The following is a 23,623-nucleotide window of genomic DNA, read 5'->3' as shown; positions in this document are numbered from 1 at the left end:
ATCCTAAGGAATTTCAATGCTTTGGTGCTGAGCAGCAACCCAAGCCAGCGACCAGCCGCTGGCTGACACAAGCCCTGGTGGCTGTAGGATACCTCATGCTTTTCTGATTTAACCTCAGTTGCGGGTGATCCCCGCAAGCACTTAGGCTCATATTGCTCTGTGGTTACAATCTGTGGTTTTCCTGTTCACTGAGTAACAATCCCTAATTCCTCCCACCAGGAACTTTGCTGCAAACCGATGTATTTATTAGCAGCCCTTGGGCATTTTTCTAAGGCCACCCGCTTTTTACAGCCAGAGCACAGAACCACGCTGCCTTCCCAGCCTAATTTATTCTCGACTTCGCAGCGCCTGTAAGGAGTGGCAGGAGGAGGCTACACGACACAGCACTGCAGGGGATCCCAACCCATCGGAAGCCCCATCATGCTGCTGCTGCACAAGGCTGGTGTGCCAGGGGCCGTGTCCTTGGGGATGGGACCCGGGTGGCCAAGGGTCCCTGCCAGGCCCAGCAATGGGGCCAGAAGTCTAACCTGGCACACAGAGCCCGGAAGCAGCACCAAAAAGGTTTTCCAATTGCCTGCCTGCCTCTCTTTCTCTCTTTCTTTCTTTTTTTCTGTCTGTCTTTCCTTCCATCCGTCCATCCATCCATCCCAGGCCCTGCCGACTTGGGTTGCGCCAGCATTGTGGCTTGCCATGAGCAGCACATCCCGCCCCTTTCCCCAGCCCCAAGCATTTAACGGCTTTGCTGTTTCCAGGGGGAGGTCCAAACCGCGTTTCCCCCTCCCGCTCCAGCACCTGCAGCTCGGCTGGTGGCCGTCCTCCCTCGCTTCCCCTTCCTCACCCTCTGGATGGTGGCAGCAGCCCTGCTGAGGCTTCTGCCTCCCCTCACAGCGCCCACCAGCCGGTGAGCACGGCGTGCTCTCCCGCTTCGGTATTTGCTCGCTCCCCGTGGCGCTCAGGAAGGAAATTCACTTTTTTTTAATCCCGCAGCTGGATGCACCGGACAGGTTTTGCCTCGCTGTGACGCATCTCGGTGACCGGGGATGGGATGGCTCACGGCGGCGTGGGAACACGGCCCGGGGAAGCCCTGGTTGGGAGCTGCTCCTGCACGGTGGAGAGACAGGGCAGCTCCCATCCGCCCCGCGGGGCTTCTCTCCCTCCTCCGACCCCGGGGGCTGTGGCCGCCGCCGGCTGTGGCTCTCCGCCAGGGACCACTGCTTAGGCTTCGAAGCCGGCTGGCAGTGAAACCCGTGGCTAGATTTTGGGTGAGGCGACCTCACAGCCTAGTCGGAAATGCAGATGGCTGCAGGTTGGTGTGGGAGCCTCCAGCAAGGGGCCCCCCACACCAGGGTTTTCCAGCTACTCCGGGGCCCAAGCCCCGCGCTGGGGCCAGCACAGCCATCCCTGGTGGTGCTCCCGTCCGCGCCCCCGCGCCACTCCCGGCGCTACCCTGGCAAAAGCCCACGTGCATCTACAGTTCCACCCCCCATCACAGCTCCCGCCTCAGCCTCGGCCCATGCCAGAACCGTCCTGGGAAGAGAAACCAACCGGCAAAAATAGGGGAAGTGAGCCTGTCCGTATGGGAAGAGCCACAGCTTTCACAGCAGAAGCTGCTTTAACTGCTTATTCCCCAAAACACGCAGCAGCTGCCCTACGCCGCTGAAACTGGGGCCCAGCCCACGTGCCAGCATCCCTGGGCAGAGCCGGCTCGGTGCCGCTGGGAGCAGCTTCCTGCGGCTCAGCAATCCCGAGCAGGAGGTGCTTTTCCCAGCTGGGGCACTGCGGACCCGGGGGAAGGACAGCGATGGGGTAGGGGAGGCTGCAGAGGGCCCTGATGTAGATGTTGGTATGGGGCTGGCCCCCATGGGAGGAACCTCCAAACCCACCAGTGCCTGCCCCAGGGTCTCAGGCAGCCTCTTCCCCAAGGGAGAAGGGAGACAAGCATTGCACTGTCCCCCGCCCCGAAACCACGCTGCACCACCTCCCCGCTCCCTCTCCTCGCCTTCTGCCGCGGGGGAAAGCCTTGGGGTCAGCAGCAAAGCCCATGCGACTAGGGCCAGACCTCACCTCGCCGTGTGAGCGGGACCCCAAGGCCGTGGGGCTGGGCACAGGTCCCTCACATGGCACCAAGGAGCCAAGGTCACCCAGGGGCAGGGGGGATTCATCTTGGGGAGTCACCCAAGCACCGGCCAAGGCAGATTCACACAGTGAAGTTCCCTGGGCACAGTGAAGAGATGAAGCGAGATTTCTCCCTGCCCCATCCGTAGCAGAGCGGCTTTCATGGGGAGAGGGAGCTTTCGCAACAGGGAGGCAATGAGCTCCGGGCACCTCTGCTTTCTGCTCCCCACCTGCTTGTCTCAGCTCCGCTCAGTCGTTTCTCACATTCACCAGTTCTCACTTCTCCTTTCCCTTTTGCTAATTCAACCCCCAAAAGGAGGAACCACCCAGCAGCTGCACCCCCAGCCAGCTCATTTCCCCGGATCCCGCCTCACCGCTCAGACGTCTGGTGAGGGCCCTGCGCCGGTTCAGCCATGGGCTGGGTGCTGGGGGGGGTCCTGCCCGCCTGGGTGTTGGTGGCTTGGGTGACAGGCACTGAGCAGGTCCAGGAGCTGTCCCCCTCTGCAGAGTTTCCAGGGTGCAAGAAGGCCCTGAAGCTCCCAAGTCTGGAAGTCCTGCCGGGGGGGGGCTGGGATAACCTCAGGAATTTGGATATGAGCAGAGTCATCAACCTGGGCTACTCGCTGTGCAAGACCACAGAAGATGGATCTTACATCATCCCAGATGAGATCTTCACCATCCCTCGCAAGCAGAGCAACCTGGACATCAACTCCGAGATCATCGAGTCCTGGAAAGATTACCAAAGCATCACCTCTGCCTCCATCAACCTGGAGCTGTCCCTCTTCTCATCCATCAACGGCAAGTTCTCCTATGACTTCCACCGGACCAAGACCCACCAAGTGAAAGACCATGCTGTCACCACCCGAGTGCAAGTCAGGAACCTGGTTTACACTGCCAAGATCAACCCAGGGGCAGTCCTGGACAAGGGCTTCAAGAAGCAGCTGCTGATGATCGCCAGCCACTTGGAGAGCAACCAGACACGGATGGCTGATTTTCTGGCCGAGGTGCTGGTACTTAACTATGGCACCCACACCATCACCTCCGTGGATGCCGGAGCCAGTTTAGTGCAGGAGGATCAGATCAAGGCAACCTTCCTGAAGGACAGCGGCGCTACACGGAGTGCTGTCACCGCCTCGGCCGGCGTGGCCTTCCACAGCATCATCAATGTGAAAAACGAGGAGTCCCTGGATGTCAGCTCTGGCTTCACCAAGCAGTATCTGGAGAACCGCACCAACTCCAGAGTAGAGAGCATCGGCGGGACCCCCTTTTACCCAGGCATCACCCTCAAGACCTGGCAGGAGGGGATCAGAAACCAGCTGGTGGCTCTCGACCGCTCAGGGCTGCCCCTGTACTTCTTCATCAACCCCAGCACTCTGCCAGAGCTGCCCACCCCCACGGTGAAGAAGCTGGCCAAGCGAGTGGAGACGGCCATCCGCCGCTACTACACCTTCAACACCTACCCTGGGTGCACCGACGCCACCTCCCCCAACTTCAATTTCCATGCCAATGCTGATGATGGCTCCTGCAAGGGTGCCATGACCAACTTCACCTTCGGGGGAGTCTTCCAGGAGTGTGCTGGGCTGGCTGGCCCTGACGCCAGCACACTGTGCCGGGGGCTGGAGCAGAGGAACCCCCTCACTGGGACTTTCTCCTGCCCCACCACCTATGCTCCGGTGCTGCTGGGCGTGCAGGAGCGGGAGGAAGGCCACAGCCATCTGGAGTGCCATGACAAGTGCATCCTGGGCATCTTCTGCCACCCTGAGTGCCGGGACATCTTCAGGCTCTCCAGGGTGCAATTCAGTGCCTACTGGTGTGCTACCAGCGGGCCGGTGGCCCCAAGCTCGGGATACCTCTTTGGGGGATTGTTCAGTGCCCACAGCGCCAACCCCATCACCGGTGCCCAGTCCTGCCCCTCGGGGTACTTCCCACTGAAACTCTTCGATGAGCTCAGGGTGTGCGTGAGCCAGGATTACGAGGCGGGCAGCCAGTACGCGGTGCCCTTCGGGGGCTTCTTCAGCTGCCAAGCAGGGAACCCCTTGGCCGGGCAGCACCACGGCACCACCGAGGACCCCCATGCCAAGAGCTGCCCCCCAGGCTTCAGCCAGCACTTGGCGCTCATCAGCGATAGCTGCCAGGTGGAGTACTGCGTCCAGGCTGGCGTCTTCACGGGGGGCTCGCTGCCGCCCACCCGCCTGCCACCCTTCACCCGGCCCCCCACCAACCTGCCGGCCATCGACACCGTGCTGGTGAGCAGCGGGGATGGGGACAGCACCTGGGTCAGGGATGGGCAGAGCCACACATGGCGGCTGGCCCGGCCAGAAGAGATCCAGCACGCGGCGGAGATGGTGAGAGGGGGGGGGCTGACAGGCGGTGAGGTGGCTGGCATCACCGCGGCAGTCCTGGCGGGGCTGGCCACAATCCTGGTGACGGTCTGCTACAGCCGCCGGAGGTACAAGGCGAGGGGGTACTGCGCCATGAGCGAAAGGGACAGCCTGGCCGCCGCGAGCCCCGAGGACAGCACCGTGCTGAGCGTGGGTGAGGGGTACCAGCAAGAGCCGGAAGGGCCGTTGGCATGAGCATCGTCCCTCCCTGCAGTGGCCCCCAAACCCAGGCAAAGCCCCCTGCCCACCCCCCCTTTCCAGAGGCAAAGCTCTGCAGCACCACCAGCCCCCTGCCCCTTGCGCCCTGGGGCCAAGGGTCCCTGTCCCCACAGAGACCACAAGCTCGCCCCTCCGTGGGGCGACATGCTCTCGGCCCCACTGGATCCCCAGGCTCCAGCCTCGAGCACCTGGGAAGCTCCATGGCCCTTCAGACGTCCTTCCCCAGCTGCCCTCGGCAGCCAGCTCCCCGGGCCAGCCAGTCATCAGAGCCCGCACGTAATCCCTCCGCCAGCCCCGCACCTCCACGGCCGCCCCCCCAAGTCTCGGGGCTCTGCCCCTTCCGAGATGGGCGAGCTTCCCCTCCGCCGCACACCCCAGCTGTCCCCCCACTCCAAAACCAAAAAAGGGGGCCCAGGGCCCTTCAGCAAGCCGCTGGGCGACACTTCCCCAAAACGCCAGGGGAAGTTGTGCGAGCCCCCCAGCCTCACCCCGCACACGGGAATGCCAGCAGGACTCGAGCGCATCCACGGTGGAGACTTGCTACTTGTAAAAACACTGGGCGAGGATATTTCCCGGGGCCCGACTCCTGGGAAAAGACCCCAGCCCTCCAAGACCAGAGACCCTCCCCAGCTGCTGGGGGCACCCAGGGCGAGCGCAGACGTTAGCGCTAGCACTGATTCGCCTTGCGGGAGAGGAGGGAGCGGAGGGGCTCCGTGGAGGCGCGCGTGGGGCTGGCCACCGATTTCTGCCCGCTGCGACTAGAGGGCAACCGCTGTCCCCATGTATATCTATCGGGATAGATATACACACGCATGCAGAGAGGCACGGATCAGTTTTATTTCAGCCGGCAACTAACTGCGTAGGCAACGCGGCATTAAAAAAGAAAAAGAATCACGTTGTGAAGAGACTGTGTCACATTAAGAGCCGTCGGGATGGCACCAGGGGAGGGGAAGGTGGGTGACACACCACCCCCACCCCCACCCCCCCCAGATCACGGGAGGGTTTTGCATAGCTCCAGCCAGGGGTTTTCTGCGTGGGGGGAAGCCCGGGGCTCGGGTGGAGGAGAAATCACGCTGCTGCAGCTCCCCCAGCTGCAGAGCCGCCCGACACAGGGGTTTTCCTGGGGAGAGAAGTTTTCTCACTTGAGGTAGAAAGGAACAGCCCATGCTAAGGACGGCTGGGGACGGAGCGGTGCGAAGGGGCATCGGGGGGCAGGGGGTGCCTGGCCCTCCCCACGGTGCCCCCTCGCTCGCCTGGCCACACAGACGACGGACAGAAGACAACAGCGAGGCCAGGCCGTGCAGGGACAGCGAGCGTCCCCCGCTATCCGCTTTATTGACCCCCACCCCCCACCTCCGCGTGGCGGCGGGCGAGGGGCGAGGACCCCCGGCCGGGGAGGGGGGAAACGGCAACGACAACGGCACGATGCACAGCAGGACGGCCCCCCCCCGCCCCGCGCCGCCGTCCCCTGGGACAGAGGGCGAGCCGACCCCCAGGAAAACCAGGCGGGGAACGCAACAAAACGGGCCTGGAGGCGCCAGCCCCCCGGAGCAAGAGTGCGGGGCTGCGGGTAGCCCGGGCCGCGGCGGGTGCTGCCCCCCGCTCCAGCCCCGGGGCCTCGCAGGGACAGAGGCATGATCACAGCCAGCACCCACCCATGGGGAGAGTGCCCCCAAAACCGCGGGGACCTCCCCAGCACCACGTCGCAGGTGGCTCTGACAGGCCCTATGAAGTCCCCCGGGGGCTGGGAGGGAGCCCAAGATGCCATGCAACACCCCCCACCCATCACCCACACTCCCCTCCCCACACCAACCCCCCTGGCCCCAGCCCAAAACCGCCATGCCAACCCACCGCCAGCCAGCCGCCTCGCCTCCCCGCCCCCCAAGGCCTCCCCAGGGACCCTGGGGATGCTGCTGGGACCCAGCAGAAAGGGGAACGGTTCCCCCCCACACCTGCGCCTGGCCCCACGGGGACCCACAGGCGACAGCCCGACCGGGGGCACTGACCCGCTTCGGGGCAGGGGGGTGCCCCCGCAGTAGGGGAGCAGCGCTGGCCCCGTCCCATCCCATCCCCTCCCCGAGCGCCGCTGGGCTCGGCCCCCAGCCCGGCCCCCGCATCACATTCTCCCAGCCCCCAGGCCACCTCCCAAAACACCACCACCTATATGTACATATATACGACAAAACCCCAAAACACGAGGTATATAGAAATTCAAGGTGGGGACACCCCCATACGAACAGTTCAAGGAACCCACGACAGGAAGGGTGGGCGACAGGCCAGGAAACGTGCCTCCCCCCTTCCTACCACCCACTGGCCCGTCCCCGGCACAGGGAGGGGTGAGGGGCAGCCCAGACAAGGGGACCTGCAGGGCACAGCTCAGACATCACCAAGAAGAGAAGGGGGGCACGGGGCTGGGGGGGCCATCTGAGGCAGACCAGGGTCCCCCCCAACCTCCATGGACACAGGAGAGCCGTGGGGAGGTACCAGACAGGACAAACGAACAAACAGACGGCTGAGGGACGAGGCAGAGCGAGGGAGACTCCCATGGCCCCTGCTCCCACCCCAGATCGGGTCCCAGCCCCAGGTGGGTGTCAGGGGCATCGGGCCAGGCTGGGACCGTCCAATGGATAAGAAGGGAGGGGAGCCGGGCACCCCCCGAGCCCTCGGCACGGTGGCAGCGGGGGTAGGACAGCGGCCAGAGGGCACAGCCAGGCCAGCGTGAAGCCCGTGAAGCCCCACGGCTGTGCGGGGGAACGGTCCCTCCCCGCGGGAGTGAAGGGGATGGCCAAAAGGACCTTCTCCCGCATTCCCGGGCCAGCCTGGGGATGCTGCCACTGGGTGGGTGCCACCGGGAGCAAGGGGCTCCAGGTGCCCCCTGCAATGCGCCCCGGTGGGTTTCTCCAGCAGCTTTATCCTCAGGGGGGCAGCATGGGCACCCCTTCCCTTGCCTCTCCGCCACGGTCTCAGTCCTTCTCCTGCACCAGGCTCTCCTCCGTGATGCCCTGGGCCGCAAGCTCGGCCAGGACATTGTCCAGGTAGTTGATGTCAGGGTAGCCATGGCCGGTGAGGTTGGAGCCGAACTCTGTCTTGTGGTGGATCTCGTTCCAGATCACTGTGTCCGACTCGCCTGTGGTGCTGGAGGTGCCGATGGCGAAGATCAAGCGACGGTCCCAGGCTACCAGCAGCAACTTCAGTACCTGTGGAAGGGAGAGATGGGGCAGGCAGCAAGGCAAAGGCCCAGGGGGAAGCACTCTCTTCTGCTCAGGGCACGCCTGATCATCCTGGTACACCCCGGCAATGTGGCAGTCAGCTCTCTCCGGGAGCTTGGGATTCCAGCATGGGGTCCTACCCCAACCAAAACAGCGGGACCAGGCTGCAGAGATCCCCCAGCGCATGGGAACATCACTGGGCTCCTGCAGAGCATGCCAGATGGGCTACAGGGAAAACCCGCACCCAGATCCGCCTGCATGAGCCCTATTGCTTTTCCTCGTGCTCCAAACAGCTGCTCACTCCCTCTCCCCCTTGATACGCCTTTGAGCATGCCTTGGCCAGCTCGAGCCACCCGGGTGAGCCCCTCACCTTTCTGCCCTTCTCGCTGTCTGGCAGGTAGCAGTGCCGGGGGAAGCCGCGGGCGGTGAAGCTCTTCCCGGGGTTTGGATGCTCTGGTCCCTGCAGTGTGTGGAGCAGGAGAGGAACAAAACATTTTTGGAGCTCAGAAGGACACTCTGGGCACAAGAGCCCTGACCTCAGTGGATGCAGAGCTGCTTGCTGCTGTGGGTGAGCCATGCTCCAGCACGGTGGCCACGCTCCAGCACGGTGGCCCTAAATGCCACTGTCCCCCCCGCCACCAAGCGCAGATGGGGCCAACACTTTCATGCACATGTACCCCAGACTTCCCACAACGTCCTTACGGACACGCAGCTCCCGAGATATCGTTGAACCTGGAGCTCTCAGTCAAGGCTGCAGCGTGACCTGGGGGTGACAATGGTGACAAGGGCCACCAGCCCCCACAGGGGACCACCCGTGTAATGCCCTGGGCAGAGGGCCAGGCCGCACCTGCACTCCCGGGGGAATGTTGTAGATGATGCGGATAGTTTTGCAGTCAGAGTGGCCAGGCAGCGCGTGAGGGATGATGTGATACTCCATCTTCCCTGGGGGCTGTGTCCCCGTCTTCACCCCATAGATGGTTTTGCAGGTGGGACACTGCAGGCTCCCATCCTGAGAACAGGAAAAAGAGGGGAACATCATGAAAACAGTGTCCCCCAGCACCCAGACAGACCAGGCACTTCATCCCTGAGCAGCACTGAATGCCGTTTTCATCATGAAAAGTCATTTCAAAAACCCTCCGGAAGCAGGGGGTAGGGCTGGAAGAATTTGCTACGGTGACCCAGCTTAACCAAACACCTGAGGTCTGCATTTCTCTTCCTCCTCAGTTCTACAGTCCTTGCTACTTTCCCTACCTCTGTTTTGGGGTGGTTTTTCTTTTTTTGTCCCCGCCCCCCCCCCCCCCCAAAGGGAAAGATAATAAACATTAGAAAACCCCAAGCAATGCGAAGCGCATTTTCTGGGGATTGTCAAGCACAAAGGGCCATTTGCAGGGTCCTCAGGAAAGCCACCTGCGGCTGGACAAGCACCGCCTGGCCGCAGATGCCAGGTAGCTCTGCTCGAGCACGCAGGGATCAAAGTTCACCGCTGCTAACTCTGGGAAGGAAAGCAAGGACACAAAACTGGGCACAGTGGTGGAAAACACACCCACACAACCCTGGTTTCTCATTTAGCGGTCCCAAAGTGCTTGCTGCTGACAAGAATTTAACTCTCCGTCAGGGCAGGAAGGTCAGAGCCCCCACAGGGCGGCAGGACTCGAGCACTGTCCCACTGAGGGGCAGGTGGAGCTCAGCACAGGTCGCCGAGCCAGCGGCCGCAGCATCCCCCGGGGCCGCAGCATTGCACCTTGTTGCCGTTGTTGTACATGGCGACCAGGCAGTGGAGGTGGAAGATGTGTCCACATTTCACCAGCTTCCCCACCAGGTCGGGCTTGACAGCCGGCTGGGGTCCCTTGTAGCCGGAGGGTGCGGAGAGGCACTCCATGCAGATGGTGCAGTCCTGCGTGGAAGGGGAGGAGAGAGGTCCGATGGACGGATGCAGCCAGAGCCTCGCCGAGGACATGGGGCTGATGAGCTGCCCTGCTCTTGCCCAGGGACCAGCACCCACCCCTGGTGCCGTGCCATCACCCTGGGCCACCACAGGGCCGGCCAACACGTGCATCAGCACACAGCCCCCCTTCAGAAGGGGATGGGGAGAGGGCAGAGCCACGAGGGGCGGCAGGAGACCCCGGCACAGCACGGGGGCATGGCCCGTGTCCCAGTCACTCCTCCCAGAGCAAAGCACCCGGGGACACCCCAGCGCGACCCCGGCGGCTCGCACCTCATCTGGCGGATGCCGCACCTTCTGCAGGTATTTTTTCAGCACCTCCTGCGGGGTTTTACCTGCGGGAGAGCAAGAGTCAGAGGGGCTGGCGGGCAGCACGGGGAACACCCGCTGCTGGGGGCAGCGGACGGGGGCACAGGGCAACCAGAGAGAGAGGGAAGGGGGGATGGGAACAGGGGCCAATTGGCAAAGCGCCTCTCACCCTTCTTGGCCTGTTTCTTGGTGGTCTTGCGGCAGGTGTGGGAGATGCCGGGGATGGACTGGATCTCGCTTTTGCTGACGGGCGGGGGGTGCAGCACCAGCTTGGGGGGCCGTGTCAGGCAGACAGGCAGCCCGGCCGCACTCATTAGGATCCCCGTGATCCCTGGGCGAGGGGGTTCAAAATGGCACTGAGGAACCAGTGTCACCCCCAAACCCCAGCTGATCCCCCAAAAACCGCCCCACCGGGGCTGCCTCCACCCCGGGGAGGCCAGCACTCGCAGGCACCGGGCGCCGCGCCGCAGCCCCATCCTCACCTGCCAGTGCGGGGTTGACGGGGCTGGAACCGGTGAGGTTCTTCACGGGGACAGTGGGGACCCTGTGAGGAGCCAGCAGAGACCGCGTCAGGGCCGGCAGCAGGCACCCACGTCCCCGCAGCCCCGGGGGCCAGACAATAGTTGCCTGAGCAACTGCACGGGCCCTGGCTGGAAATAGAGAAACCCCGGGCAGGGCGACGTGCCCCCCCGGCGCACCACCGCCTTTTCTCTCGCCCTTTAGAAACCCCGCCTGCGTCTCCATTCACATCCCCTATTTGTCACCGCTCCCTGGGCTGGTCTGTTGTTTTTTTCCCCTCTTTTCTGCTACAGCCATGTCGCTGCCGCAGCTCTTTCCCCCCCTCCCCTTGGGGCTCTCTTCCATGGGAAAGTTTCCCCGCGGGTCAGGAGCAGAGGGAAGGGGGAGGATGGAGAGGGAGAGGAAAGAGGCCAGGCTGCGACAGAAGGCTGACGGCAGAGCCAGACAAAGGGGAAAAACAGGCTCATTAAACGCCCACCCCCTTGAAAAAAAAAGTGTCTTTGGAGGGTAGGGGTCTGGAGGGGCCCTTTCTCATGGGGCCTGAATGGCTTTTCTTTGGGCCTTTTGCAGTCCCCACCCATCCCCTGCCACCAAGATAAAGAGCAGCCTCAGCCTCGTCATTGAGATGCAGGAGCCAGCCCGTCCCCGCTCCAGTCCCCGGGCACCCGTGGGGAAGGCGAGGGGCCTGGCAGGGCCCTCCACCTGCGGGAGGTTGGGGACCACCAAAACCCATCTCCCACCGGGCTGAGGGGTGACCGCACCCCTGCAGTGGGGAACCCCACTGGGCTGCAGCCCCTCTGTGCCCCGCGGGGGGGGAATATCGCGCTGCCCCTGTTCTCCCCTCAACTACCCTCTCGCTCGCGTGCGGCAGGACTCACCCAGAGGCAATGAGCACCCGGGACTGGGCGATGGCCAGGCGCTGCAGGTGGCTGCGGTTCAGGGTGCTGAGGCCAGGACGGGATGCCTTGCCACTGCCCGCCCCAGGAGGGCTGGCAGTGGAGCTGGCCGAGCTCAAAGCGGGCGTGCTGGCTGCCTGCTGCCGGCCCCCTTGGGCTGCCAGCGGCTTCAACGAGCCACGCATTGTGGCCATACCGTCAGGCACCTTGGCCCCCGGGGCTGGCACTGGGGCTTTGGGGGCGGCGGGTGGTGCAGGGGGGGCTTTGCGGGACTGTAGGGTGGCGGTGCCAGGGCCAGCGGCTGACACGGTGGCTTTGATGCTCATGACCAGGAGGCACTGGGGACAGGCGCAGGCAGGGACCGGGGGTGCTGCCGCCACCCCAGGGCTGGCTGGCCAGGACTGTGACTTGGGCAGGGTGCCCGAGACCAGCGGGTAAACCATGTCAAGGCGGCGGCGGACGCGGCGCTTGCGCTGGGTCTGCCGGTTGATCTGGCCCATGGTGGCAAAGTCAATGACGTAGCAGAAGCCAATAGCGCTCAGGTCCACCCACGGGTGCTGCTTCTCGTAGGCGCGCTGGATGGTGATGCCCACGTCCATGTCATAGGGCGTCCACGACCCGTTGTCATTCTCCCACTCCCACACGACTCCCTTGCCCGGTGCCGATGATGGGTCATAGTAGCTGCGCCGGACAGGGCGGATAGTGCCTGAGGGAAGGCGAGAGATGCCGTCAGACCCTGGCGCCGGCACCCACCTGTGGGCAGGGAGCAAAACCACCCCGACCTGCCCCGCCAGTGCTGTTCGGCATGGGGACAGGACGGCTTTCTGGCTCAGCGGTTGTCCCTGCCCTGCCAGGGGGCTGGCGTGCCTTGGCTTCCCCAGGTCGCTGCCTGCAAGCCACCCTGCCACAGGCACGCCCAAAGGGCCAGGGAGCTCCCCTGGGCTGTACGTGCACGGCACCGCGGTGCACCCCCAGGGTGTCCGGGGTGAGGGAAGGGCAGGTTTCACCCCCACTGGTCTACAGTGGCGGCCGCCCTCCCAGCCCCAGCATGCCCCCACTCAGCCCCGACGGGGAAACACAGAGTCACAAGCTCGGCCACTCCAACCCGCTCCCAGGGATGTCCTGTGGGAGCCCGATGAAAGCAGGCATGTAGGCACAGGCCTCCTGCAGCACCCACCATGGCCCGCTCTCCCGCCCCGCTCCGGGCTGGGACAGGGGAATAAAAGAATTAAGGTGCAGCTCTGAGCCCTGTGGCGGTGACATGCACAAGCACCCACGTGCGCAGCGGAGCCGGGCTCATGCCAGCCCCACTGTCTGCAGCTGCCAAACCGGCCCATGACGAAAACCCAGCCCGTGGCACAGGGAAAATCCCCGAGAAGCTGAGCAGAGGGGTTTGAGTGGGTCCCCGTGCCCAGCTCCTGCTCCCCTGTGAGTGAGCGTTAAGAGTGGGATGAAAGCACAAAGCACGAAGGCTTTGTGGCTCACATCCTTATTTTTGCTAGGCGTTTCCTTTCCCACTGCTCCCAGTCGAGCAGGACGCATTCAAAGCATGGACGCAAATTTTGGAAACTCCTACAACGAGGAGAAAGCCTTCATCTTTGGGATGTTCCACGGCACAGCAGGACAGGCTGAACATGGCTGGGCTCAGCATCCCATCCCGAGCATGCTACTAGCACCCAGAGGTGTTTGGTTAATAGGTGGGATGAGCTCACGAGCATCACTGCCTCCATGCTATTCTGCAAAACCCCTTGGCTCGGCCCCGTTGCCAGCAGTAGGAACAAGAAAGCTCAGAGAAGAAATAATAAGCCTCCTTCTTTGGCTTTTCACCACGTGTCTTGCAAAGCCTGCAAGAATTTCAGTGCCTTTTCACCCCCACCTCTCCGCTGGGAGCGGCCGCCACCATCAGTCCCCACACAGGACCACATCCCACGAAAAAGCGGGCTAAAAAGGAAAAGCTGTTTATTAGCACTAATGACAGGCAAACATCAAGCACCCTGCTATGGAGAATGGGGTGCAGCTGCACCCCACGCAAGCCTGGCTACCTGTCCTGCAAAGGGGCACCCAGGGGAGAAAAGCCGCCAGCGTTGGTGGCACAAAGTGGGGCTGGAGGGCAGTGATTTATCCTAATCCGGCGCGAGGCGGGGAGGGCAGCAGCAGTGGCATGCGGCATCTGGCGGTCCCCGGGTGGCGGTGTGGGAACGCAGTCCGTCCCCCCCAGCCCAGCACGGCCAGCCGGCCTCCCATTCAGCAGGGAAAGAAAAGGGACAATAGCTATTCAGGGCCTGCCTCGGTCGCGACCCCCCCAAATCAGAGCCATTTAATGACCCAAAATACCAACATCCCCAGCAACCCAGTGAGAGACAGAACAATCCCCCTTTCAGGCCTCCTCCCTGGGCAACAATGGCCCTCAGAGGCTGGCCCCCAGCCCCGCCGCAGAGATCCCTTGTCCCCACATCCCCAGGCAGGGGAGGGTCCCCGCCAGCCCTCAGAGCTGCTGGGGGAAGGAGGACGAAGGAGGCTGTCCGGCACCCTGCCGCACCCAGCACCCCCTGTCCCAGCGACACGGGATGTTGGCTGGTCCCCATCCCATGGCCGTCGCAGGGGTGTTGGGGGGCACAAATCCCCTGCACCAACCTCTCCCCCATGGGTGCCTGCGCCCCACATCATGGACACCCCCAGCACCACATGTGCCCCACCACCTTGGGAACCCCTCCACACCCCCACCACCCTGGAGACCCCCACGCCTGCTTGTTGCGCCCCCCAAATACCCCTCTTTACCTGTCCGAGCTGCCACCCTGGGGACCCCCCACCTGCCTGTGCCCTCCCTGAGCATCCCCCCAGCTGCCTGTGCCCCCATCCTGGGCACCCCCATGGGCTGCCATGACCCAGAGCAGGATTTGTCCCCCCAAGCACCATCCAGTACCAGGCCTTTGGGGTTGATGGCAGCTCAGAGGTAGCACCGAAGGAGCTGGGCATGGCAGGGCAGGGCCCTGTGAAAGCTCTGCAGGGGACGGGCTCCACGCACAAAAGCACTGTGGGCCAGGAGAGGAAAAGGCCATAGCGTGCAATAGGACCCAGGGAGGTGGCTGGGCAGCACGACGCCATAAGGGACCCGGAATGCGCGGACGGGCAGGGCTGGGCAGCATGGGGTACAGCAAGCACCCTGGGGGCCAGGCAGGACAGCATAACACAGGCTGGCAGCGGGCAACCCCTGGCAGCGTGGGCCTGGGCAGCGGCGGGCAGGGCTGGGCAGCAGCGGGCAGGGCTGGGCAGCAAGGACCAGAGCTGTGCAATTCCAGGGCAGGCAGAGCAGGGCGGTGCAAGGCAAATCCAGACGCAGTATGGAACCAGGCAACGCAATCCAGGATCAGGCCGTATAGCTCAGCACGGCACCCAGCAGCACAGCGCCGTAGGGCCGGCAACGCGATGGCAGAGCGAGCGGCGGGACGTAAGGCAGGGCAAGGCAGCACAACGCAGCGTGGGACTGGGAAAGGCAGCGCAGTACGACCCAGCTGCAGATCAGGCCGTGCAATGCAGCACGGGACCCGGCAGCACAGCCTCGTGCAGCTCCGATTCCAGGTCAGGCAGCGCTGCGCAGTACCGGACCCGGCAGCAAAGCGCTGCACGGCGCCACTCTACACCAGCCGGCGCAACGCGGTGGGGGACCTGGAAACACGGAGCAACCTCGGATCAGGCGTGTCAGGCAGGAGAGCACCCGACGGGGCAGGGCAGCACGGGGCCTGGCCCCACAGCCCCGAGCGGCGCGGTGCCAGGAGGGACCGGGACCCGGCGGCACAGCGCAACTGCGGAGCGGGGAGCGCGAAGCCGTGCGAGACCAGGCAGGGCCGGGCAGCGCTGGAAGGCACAGGGCGGCGCAAGCCCCTCCAGGGCCGGGAGCGCTGAGCAACGCCCGGCCAGGGAGCGTCGGGCACGGCGGGGCCGCGCAGCGCAATCGCGGCCGGGGCAGCGGGACACGCCGGGGCAGGGGTCGGCCGTCCGGCGGCTCCCCCCGGGCTGACTCACCGGTGTCCTGGCGGAACTGGTGCATGGACTGCAGGTCGATGATGTAGGGCGCCAGGCGGCTGTCGGCCTGGCCCAGCACCACGCTGCCGCCCGCCCGCGGCCCGGCGCGGGCCACCGCCTCGATGTGGTGGCTGACGGCCGGGCTGTAGGGCCGCCACCGCCCGTGCTCGTTCAGCCATTCCCACACCACCACGGCCGAGGCCAGCAGCATGGCTCCGCCGCGCCGGCCCGCGCCGGCCCGCCGCCTCCCCCGGCTCCGGCTGGCCGCCGCAGACGCCCCGCGGCCGCTGCAGCCCGCCCCGCCGGCACTCGCATGCTCGACGCGGCGCAGGGCTCTGCCCGCCCCCGCCCCGGGGCTGGCCGCCGTGCGGAGCCGAGGCCGCCCCTCAGCGCGCGGCGGACCGCAGCGCCGCTCCCCGGGCGGCGGCGGCGGCGGCGGCGGGCGGCGGCTCCGCCCCGAGCGCGCGGAGGGGCGGTGCCGCCCCGCCCCTGACGTCACCGCGCCCGACCCCGGCCGGCGGCACCGAGCGCCCCCCGGGGGGGGGGAGGGAGGGGGGAGGAGAGCGCGACCGGGAGAAACCATTCCCGCCGGGAGGGGGGGAGGGCGAGTGGCGCGGCTCGGCCCTGCGCACCCCGTACCCCACGCCCAGACCCCGGTGCCTCCCGCACCCGGTACCCCTGGGCCCCCTCCCAGTGCCCCCTGCAACCTCGCCCTGCAGCCCAAGGACCCCCCAGTGCTCCCCGCACCCCTAACCGAGACTGCAGCCCAGGTGCTGCAGGGAGACCCCGGCGTGCACCCATCCTCGTACGCCACCCCGGGCGCAAGCCCACCGGCAACGGGAGGCGGGGAGTCGCGTGCCCGCCCGAAGGCAGGATCTCGGAGCCGGAGCCCGCTTCGCGCGCCGTGACAGAGAAACGTGGTCCGAGAGCTGCCACCACCCACGGGTGGGCGGCCCCTGGCCACGGCCCGTGACGCACAAAAGTGGGTTCAAAGCCCGGGATCGCTGTGTGCCTCGAGCGGCGCCCGGCCGCAACCCCAGCGCCCGTGCCCCAGCCCTCCAAGCCGCCTGACACAGTGCAGCCTCCCTGGAGAGCGCTTTGTGGTGGGAGTTCACGCAGCTTCGCCTGGCGTGAGGCTGCAGGTCCCTCAGGATGCTCCTCCGACTTCGCGTGCCCTGGCGTCCCGGCGGCTTTGCCGCGCAAACCGGAACCGGTGCCACCAAAGCCCGCGTGCTCCCGCCGGCAGCGCGGCATGGGTGCCGCTGCTTTACAGCGGCTCCCTGGGGCCAGAGCAGCTGCTGCTGGCCCTTCCCCGCAGCCCCTCCCCCCCCCCAATTAATCCGGAGCTTGTTCTTCCTCCGAGCCCCACGAGCAGCATCCCAGGGCAGCCCTGGGCGGTGGGATGTCGGCGACAGGCGAGTGCTGGCATCAGCTCTCACCTGGTTAGCGCTCCTGTGCTCAGCCGCACGGAACGCTGGTTTTGCGGGGTATCGAACAAAACGCCCATGGCTGCCTGGCTCGGGAAGAGCTGTACAAAGTGGATCTGTGCCCCGCGCGCACGGGTTTCCCAGCACCAGCAAACCCCCCGGTCCACGGCTGATGTGGCTGATGAGGGCAGCTCATCGCCGAGACGCGGGGACCCGCGGTGCTGCTGCGCGGCGTTGCTGAGCTTGCGGCGGCGGCCGCTGCAGCTCCTCTCCTGACAAACCTGCTTCCCAAGCACTGCCCAGCCTGGCGGACGCTCCTGGTGAGAAACCGTTAGGCAAGAGCTGAACAGAGGGAATAGAGAAGGGAGGAAAAAAAACGGGGGGCGGGGGGGAGAAGCAGGTGGGGACTAACTGCAGCGATGCCAGCTGGCGAGTGCCGTGGTGAGAGAGGAGGAGGTGAACCGCAGAAGTTCAAGCAAATCTCTCCTTCTTCCGTCTCGCCCTCGGAGACACACTTGAAGCACGTTTTCCTGGCCCTTCCCGGGAAGGCAGCGTGGCGGCAGAGAGCCGCTCCTCTGGGTTTTCACCTTCTCCTTTGGGGCAGGCGAGTGCAGCCAAGGCCACGATGGGGAAACCCGGGGAAATCCTTTCCGCTGACTCAGGCGGGAGGAAAAGGTTTTCCTGCTCTTAAAAAGGAAAGCATTGGTGAACATTCCCCCCCCAGCCCTGGCTCAGGATCAGAAAGCCGGGAGCCAGCGCTGCAATGCCGGCACGGGACGGTGCAAGGTGACGGGAGAGCCGGTGGGCCTGCCTCCGGTGCACAGTGGGCGCGGGGTGGATTTATTCTCTCCCAGTGCCTGGTGCTGATGCCAGCACCCAAGCACGGGCATGCCTGAGGTCAGGGTGCGGCCTCTGTCAGCTTAAAACCTTCCCAGCTCCAGAAACCGTGCCCAACCTGGCCACATGTTAAGCCGAAACATTTATTTTTTGAAATTAAACACATCCATTGGTTGGTTTTGGTGGCTCCTTCCCCACCGCATCTCAGGAGCGCAGCCCCCCCGCCCCTTCCCGTTCCCACCAGCACTGCAAATCTTTTCTCTCTTCCCGAGGCACAATCTCAGATGGCTTTTGAGTGGGTTTTTAGTTTGCAGGAGACCATTCGGGGTCCTCAGCGGCCTTAGCCATGTAGGTACAGCTGTCCTCCCCTCAAGCTCATCATTTTTGTCTCCAAAATCAACAGTTTGACTCACCTCCAGCCACTCAGACCAACTTAACTTCAGCCTGCAGCAGCGCAAGCCCAAAGGGCCTCCCAGCAGCAAGGGAGCCCGGCCGCCCCTGTTCTCGCCCAGTCAGTGATTCCCTTTGGGCTTGCAGCTGAAAAACAGCGGTAAAAGCCGGCAGGCTCAGCCGCCACCGCCTCTCCACTGCGCGGTGGGAGCCTGCTGGCAGGGAAAGCTCGAGACCTGGAGCCTCCCGCTCAGCCAGGCCGCGGAGGTTCGCATTATGGCTTGCTGTTTAACGTTGCGTCTGGTTACAGCAGCCATCTCGAAGCACCGCGGGTGCTTTGCAAACACAGACGTGCCCAGCGCTGCTGGCAGGGTAGCAAGGAAGGAGCAAGTAAGGTTGTGAAAGCGGCGACTCGCGCTGCTGGGCACAGCCCAGGGAAGCCCCTGAAACAACATCACCGTCCACCTTCAATGCCCGTTGCTGCTCCGGCACCCCGAGCGCGACCGCGGCGGGCCGAGCTCGGCTCGGAGCACCGCCAGCAGCGGATCTGGAGGGATCGAGTTCCACGGACCCGTGCCACGGCTGGGCCCGGCTCCGCTGGGAGGTGAAGGTCACCTCACACCCGGGCTACTGCGGGGGGGGAAAAGGGGTCTGTTCCCGCCTGCTTGGGTCGCGAGGTTCAGCGACGGAGGTGCAGCGTTTGAGATGCAGGTGCCCGCCTTCGGGAGGGTGAGGGGCAGCGGGCAGGCGGGCATGGGAGCACCGGGCTACCGCTGAGCGTGAGGGTGTACGGGGAGAAAAGCAAGATGGCTTCAAGCGCACAAAGCAGACAAGACTGGGAGAGAGAAATACTTGCTGGGAAAGGGACTCACTCCGACTAATCCTGAAAGAAAGAAAGGCCAGAAAGCGTTACTCCCGAGTACAGGGAAGCAGAAACATTGCAAATGATCCAGTCTGAGCTGCGAAGCTGAGGTCAGGCAGTAAGTGTCAGCGAAGAAGGTGCACATTCTTCCTCTTGGGAAGGGTACCACCTAACCACCCTCGCCCCGACCCTGCTCACCCCGACGTGGCCGTTGGCGTGGGGAGGATGGGCGCTGGGGGCCCTGCCTCAGCGTCACCCTTCCTTCTCCCGCGCGCCTGGGCCCCCCACGCCCATGCAGACGCCGCTGGCGCTGGAGCAGGCGCTGTGCCCAGTGCTGCCACCGGCCGCGGTGACAAAGCCGCTTTGTGCAGGGCCGGCCGGGCACGTCCCCAGCCTCCTCCCCACCCCACGCCTCGGCATCCCCCCGTGTTGCCTTCCCTCTTGCAGGTCAGGGAGGAAGGCAGGGCCACACCAGGCTGGGGCACAAGCCCAGCAACCGCCCCTCCCATCCTCCCGTCACCTTCCATCACCTCCTTCTCGTTTCCCATGGCTTCCCAGCGGGTCCTGTCCCATCCACCCCCTCTCCCACCCCACCAGGACTGACCCTTCCCTGGGGTGGCAACAGGGCAGACCAGGCTCTCCAGTGAGGCTGAGCCCCACTGTCCCACCTCCCCCAAGAAGTCACGTCACCCCAGCAGATCTCCCAGCCCTTTTATTCGCTCAGCAGCCATCAGCCATCGCATCCATTCAGCAAGGAAACCAACGGCCCGGGCAGCTGTGAAACCTCGTGGCATTCCCCTTCACAGGGTGAACAATGTGGCTGGGGCCGTTTAATCCTCTGTGCCAGTCCCAAAATAACCCCTGGAGGCGCAAACCTCCTTGCAAGGGTCTTCTGGATCACAGCCTTCAGTTAAAAGATCCTCTCTGTTACCTTGTCCGAGCAGTTAAGAAATCCCCTTCTGATCATAGCCCCCACTCCCCGAAAAAAGCCCCTAAGCAGTTAGAGCAGAAATTCAACGCGCAGAAAATGCGAGCCAGGTGGGACGAGAGAGTCCAGGGGAAGGAGAAGCAGCCTTGCATCTTGCAGCTGGGTGGCAGGTACCAAGACTCCTTTCACCAGGCGCTATTCTTCTGTCCCTTTGCTCCTGCCTTGCCTCCGCAAGAGCCCCGAGGCAGCTTCCGTCCGCGGGAGGCAGCACCTGGCCATGGCGAGCCTGGCGGCAACCGAATTTCAAAAGAAAAAGACCAGCCTGCTGAGGGTCACAGCCTCTGGGCCCTCAGGCGAGCGGTAGGGCTGCTTCTCAGGGGATAATTCCAACCCCGCAGCAGGCAGAGCCTGAGCCATCCCTGAGGCTCGCCCTGCCTGGGGATCCCCACTCCCTCTGTGCTGGAGTGCGGCCTGTGCCTCAGTTTCCCCACAGGGAAAGGGGCCCACAGGGAGTGGCACCAAAAGCATGGGGGAGCCTGGGGCTTGATGACATGGTCCCTCCCGTCTGCCCCCCCCTCGAACAACCCCCCTCGCTGTCAGCAGCCCTCCGCAGGGGTGGGCAAGGAGCCTCCAGCGGGACCTGAGCCCCCCCGGCGCCCCGTGCCCACCTTCAAGGGCTCTCAGCCTGGCTGGGGGCCGAGCTGCCGCCCAGGCTGGGCTTGGCGAGCTGCCGCAGGTCCCGCGCGGACCTGACGGCCCACTGGGCCAGCTCCCGCAGCACCCCCAGGCCCCACAGCTTCCTCTCGAAGAGGCCGAGGTGGGGGGGTGGGGGAGGGCCAGCCCCCTCCTCGCTGGGCGGCCCGCGGCTCTCCAGCCGCAGCAGCTCCTCAAGGTGGTAAGCGAAGGCCGAGACCTGGAGCAGGACGGCCGCCAGCGCCCGGCCCAGGGCAGCGTCGGCTTCCCCCAGCTGCTCCCGCTGCTCCTCCAGCATCTGGGACAGCAGGGCCCGGAAGGCCCGGTACGCCGCCAGGTTCTCCAGCAGCCGCTGGGTCCCCGTCTGCTCGTCCCAGCGCTCCGCTGCTGCCGCTGGCACCCCTTCCACCGCCGCCACGCTGGCCGAGGCGTCCAAGCCCTGCCGCTCCACCTGCAGGGGCAAGAGCAGGGGGGGATCAGCGGCGGCAGGAGAAACAGGGGGACCCCCCTCCTGAGCCCCGCCGGCACCGGCTCCAGGGGCCCCCGATTCAGTTTTGGCGCTGGCCAGGAGGCAGCCGGGGCGCTGCAAGGCCGGGTGCCCGAGGTTTGCCCAAGCATCGGCCGGCAGCGCCAAGGCCTGGATACCGGCGGCGTTTCATCCCCCATCTCTACCCTGGGCCCGAGCCCCCATGCCCCGGCACAGCTGCCCGGAGCCCCCCGGACCCGGGTAGCAGCGGCGGCCACCCCGCCAGCCGCCGGGGGGGAGCAGGGTGAACTCACGTAGGTGTCCAGGAGGTCGACGACATCCGAGCGCATCTTCCCGGCCAGGCGAATGCCTCGGCTGCACAGGTCGCGGCGCCGGAGGGTGGCTGAGGGGCTGTCTGCTGCCGCCGCCATGGCCCGGGCAGCCGTCATGGGCACCAGGATCACGGCGCAGCGCCTGCCCGGCCCGGGGAGGACAATCCCTTGCTGAGCTGGTGCATTCCAGCTGGGAGCTCTGCTCACACATCCGCTGGCCTGGCTCTCCCCCTCTTCTGTGCCTGGGGCCTGGCACAATGCTGCAAATTCCCGCCTCTGGGATCAACAGCGACAGATTATTTCCCTAATTCCCCCATGCCTCGCTACTTCCCGTGCCTTGCCCAGAACGGTCTCGCCCGGCAGCAACAGGCTCCCAGCTCTGACCCGTTCCCCGCTCCCAGCCCCACAGTGAGATTAGCAGCAGGCTAATCCCTGCCAGCTCCTGCCAGAGAGCGGGAAACTGTTGCCGGGAAGAGGCGAGGAAAGCCCGGACATTGCTCAACGTCTCAGCCCGGGCAGCGGGCTGGGGCTTGAGCAGGGCAAAGCGCTGCAGGATCGCCGGCAAGGGATTGAGGGGAGCCCCCCCGGGCTGGAGCCCCAGCTCGGGCTGCAACCCAAATCCCGACGGAAAGCCTGTGCCGGCCACCTCCAGCCCTCTTATTCCCCCACGGCTGCATGGGACTGGGTGCCCCAGGCCCAACCCCCTTTTCCAGACGAGTCCCCTGCCCCAAAGGGGGGCTGCAGACAGGGGAGGAGGTCCCAGCCACCCCAGGGGAACATCGGCCACCCGCCACGGGTGAGCTGCATGCACCAAGACACAAACAGCCCTTCTGGTTGGTTTGGTTTTTCCTCAGTATGTTTATTTTGGTTATGTATTACCCAGATTAAAAGAAAAAACAGGAGTTGAAAAGCAGTTTCCCTTTAGTATCACAGTGCACCGAGCCTTGCCCCAGCCTGGCTGGGGGACTGCCCCGGACCCCCAGCCCGAGCTCCCAGGGCCGGTGGCCAACCCAGGAGCGTCGTTGCCACGTGGTGGCTACTGCAGAAAGCGCTGCTGAGCTCCGAGAGCCCCCAGCTCCAGCCGGTGTGGCCCCTGGCCCCAACCCTGCGCCCCAGTGCCCCTGCCCATGCCGGGCATAGCACCCGCAAGCTCTCCGGGGCGCTGAGAGCAGGCAAAGAGCCCTGTGCCCCCTCCATTCCCTCCCCGTGAGGAGAAAAAAAAAAAAAATAAATACAGGGGAAAAAAAATACAAAAATGTTTATTGCAAACAACTACAATAATTTATTGAAGCAAACTGCATGCGAGTGAAGGAGAGACATCAAGGAGAGGAGGAGCTGCAGGAGGGCTGTGTCAGTTTTAGAGTTTCAAATGGGAGTGGGAAGGGAGCTACACCAGTCTCTCCTGCATCAGGGGCTAGCAGGCTGTGGTTAGAGGACAGACAGGCAACTGGCAGAGGCCAGAAAAAGAAAAAAAAGAAAAAGGAGAGCTCCGAGAGGTGGGCATGGAAGGACACGGCGGGGAGTGGCAGGGATCAACGGTGTCCTGGCCGGGAAGCAAACGAGCTGGGCGATCCTGCGTCCCAGCGACACGGCCAAGGGCAAACCCTTTGCTGGGCTCGGGGCGGCTGGCGCAGACGCAGGATGAGGCAGCCCCCTCGCCTCCCAGCCAGGTGCCGAGCGGTGCATCACCAGAGGTGAGCAAGCCCTTGACCCGAAAGCATTTAGTGCCATCCCTCAGAAAACAGAGCCCCAGGCTCTCCATTTAGTGTTCTGTGCAAGGCTCTGCCCGCTCGCACCTCCCGTGGGGCGCAGGGGCAGGGCACAAAAAGCAGCTCCAGCAGCACAGTCCGCAGCAAGCGCGGGGATGATGCAGCCACCCCCCGCCACACGAGCACATCTGCTACGGGTGGCCGGGATCCAGGCCGGGAGACATGCCGCCACACAATGCGGCTCGGCCAGCCCCAAGTCTCCCCCGGTAGCGGACTCGCTGCTGGGGGTGAAGCCATCGGAGTGGCGGTTGATCGAGTCTCATTGTGCTGCTTCTCTTTAGTTTGCAAGGGGAGGGGACCGGCTGG

At 64.6% G+C, this 23,623-nt stretch overlaps 3 protein-coding genes across 3 annotated transcripts; 1 reads left to right on the top strand and 2 right to left on the bottom strand.

Moving 5' to 3' along the window:
* Positions 1–2,528: 2,528 nt before the first annotated feature.
* Positions 2,529–4,691, top strand: MPEG1 (macrophage expressed 1; the record flags this gene model as incomplete). The annotated part of the gene is made up of 1 exon (XM_081999987.1): positions 2,529–4,691. The coding sequence occupies one exon, from the start codon at positions 2,529–2,531 to the stop codon at positions 4,689–4,691; it is 2,163 nt and encodes a 720-aa protein (XP_081856113.1).
* Positions 4,692–7,500: 2,809 nt separating this feature from the next.
* On the bottom strand, positions 7,501–15,824 carry DTX4 (deltex E3 ubiquitin ligase 4; the record flags this gene model as incomplete). Its single annotated transcript, XM_082001121.1, has 9 exons — positions 7,501–7,912; positions 8,295–8,384; positions 8,772–8,933; positions 9,666–9,818; positions 10,140–10,201; positions 10,345–10,506; positions 10,658–10,719; positions 11,573–12,296; positions 15,614–15,824. 9 exons carry the CDS (start codon positions 15,822–15,824, stop codon positions 7,679–7,681), a joined length of 1,860 nt encoding a protein of 619 aa, XP_081857247.1. The 3' UTR covers positions 7,501–7,678.
* A 4,903-nt stretch (positions 15,825–20,727) lies between these two features.
* Positions 20,728–21,833, bottom strand: CNTF (ciliary neurotrophic factor; the record flags this gene model as incomplete). The annotated part of the gene is made up of 2 exons (XM_082000942.1): positions 21,531–21,833; positions 20,728–21,201 (listed from the first exon to the last, which is right to left on the bottom strand). The coding sequence occupies exons 1-2, from the start codon at positions 21,663–21,665 to the stop codon at positions 20,728–20,730; spliced, it is 609 nt and encodes a 202-aa protein (XP_081857068.1). The 5' UTR covers positions 21,666–21,833.
* Between the last annotated feature and the right edge of the window lie 1,790 nt (positions 21,834–23,623).

This window comes from Phaethon aethereus (genome assembly GCF_964289735.1).
Source record: "Phaethon aethereus genome assembly, chromosome: 5".
Lineage (NCBI taxonomy): Eukaryota > Metazoa > Chordata > Aves > Phaethontiformes > Phaethontidae > Phaethon > Phaethon aethereus.
The sequence above is the reverse complement of the archived record's forward strand: the minus strand, read 5'-3'. Positions and strand labels throughout refer to the sequence as shown.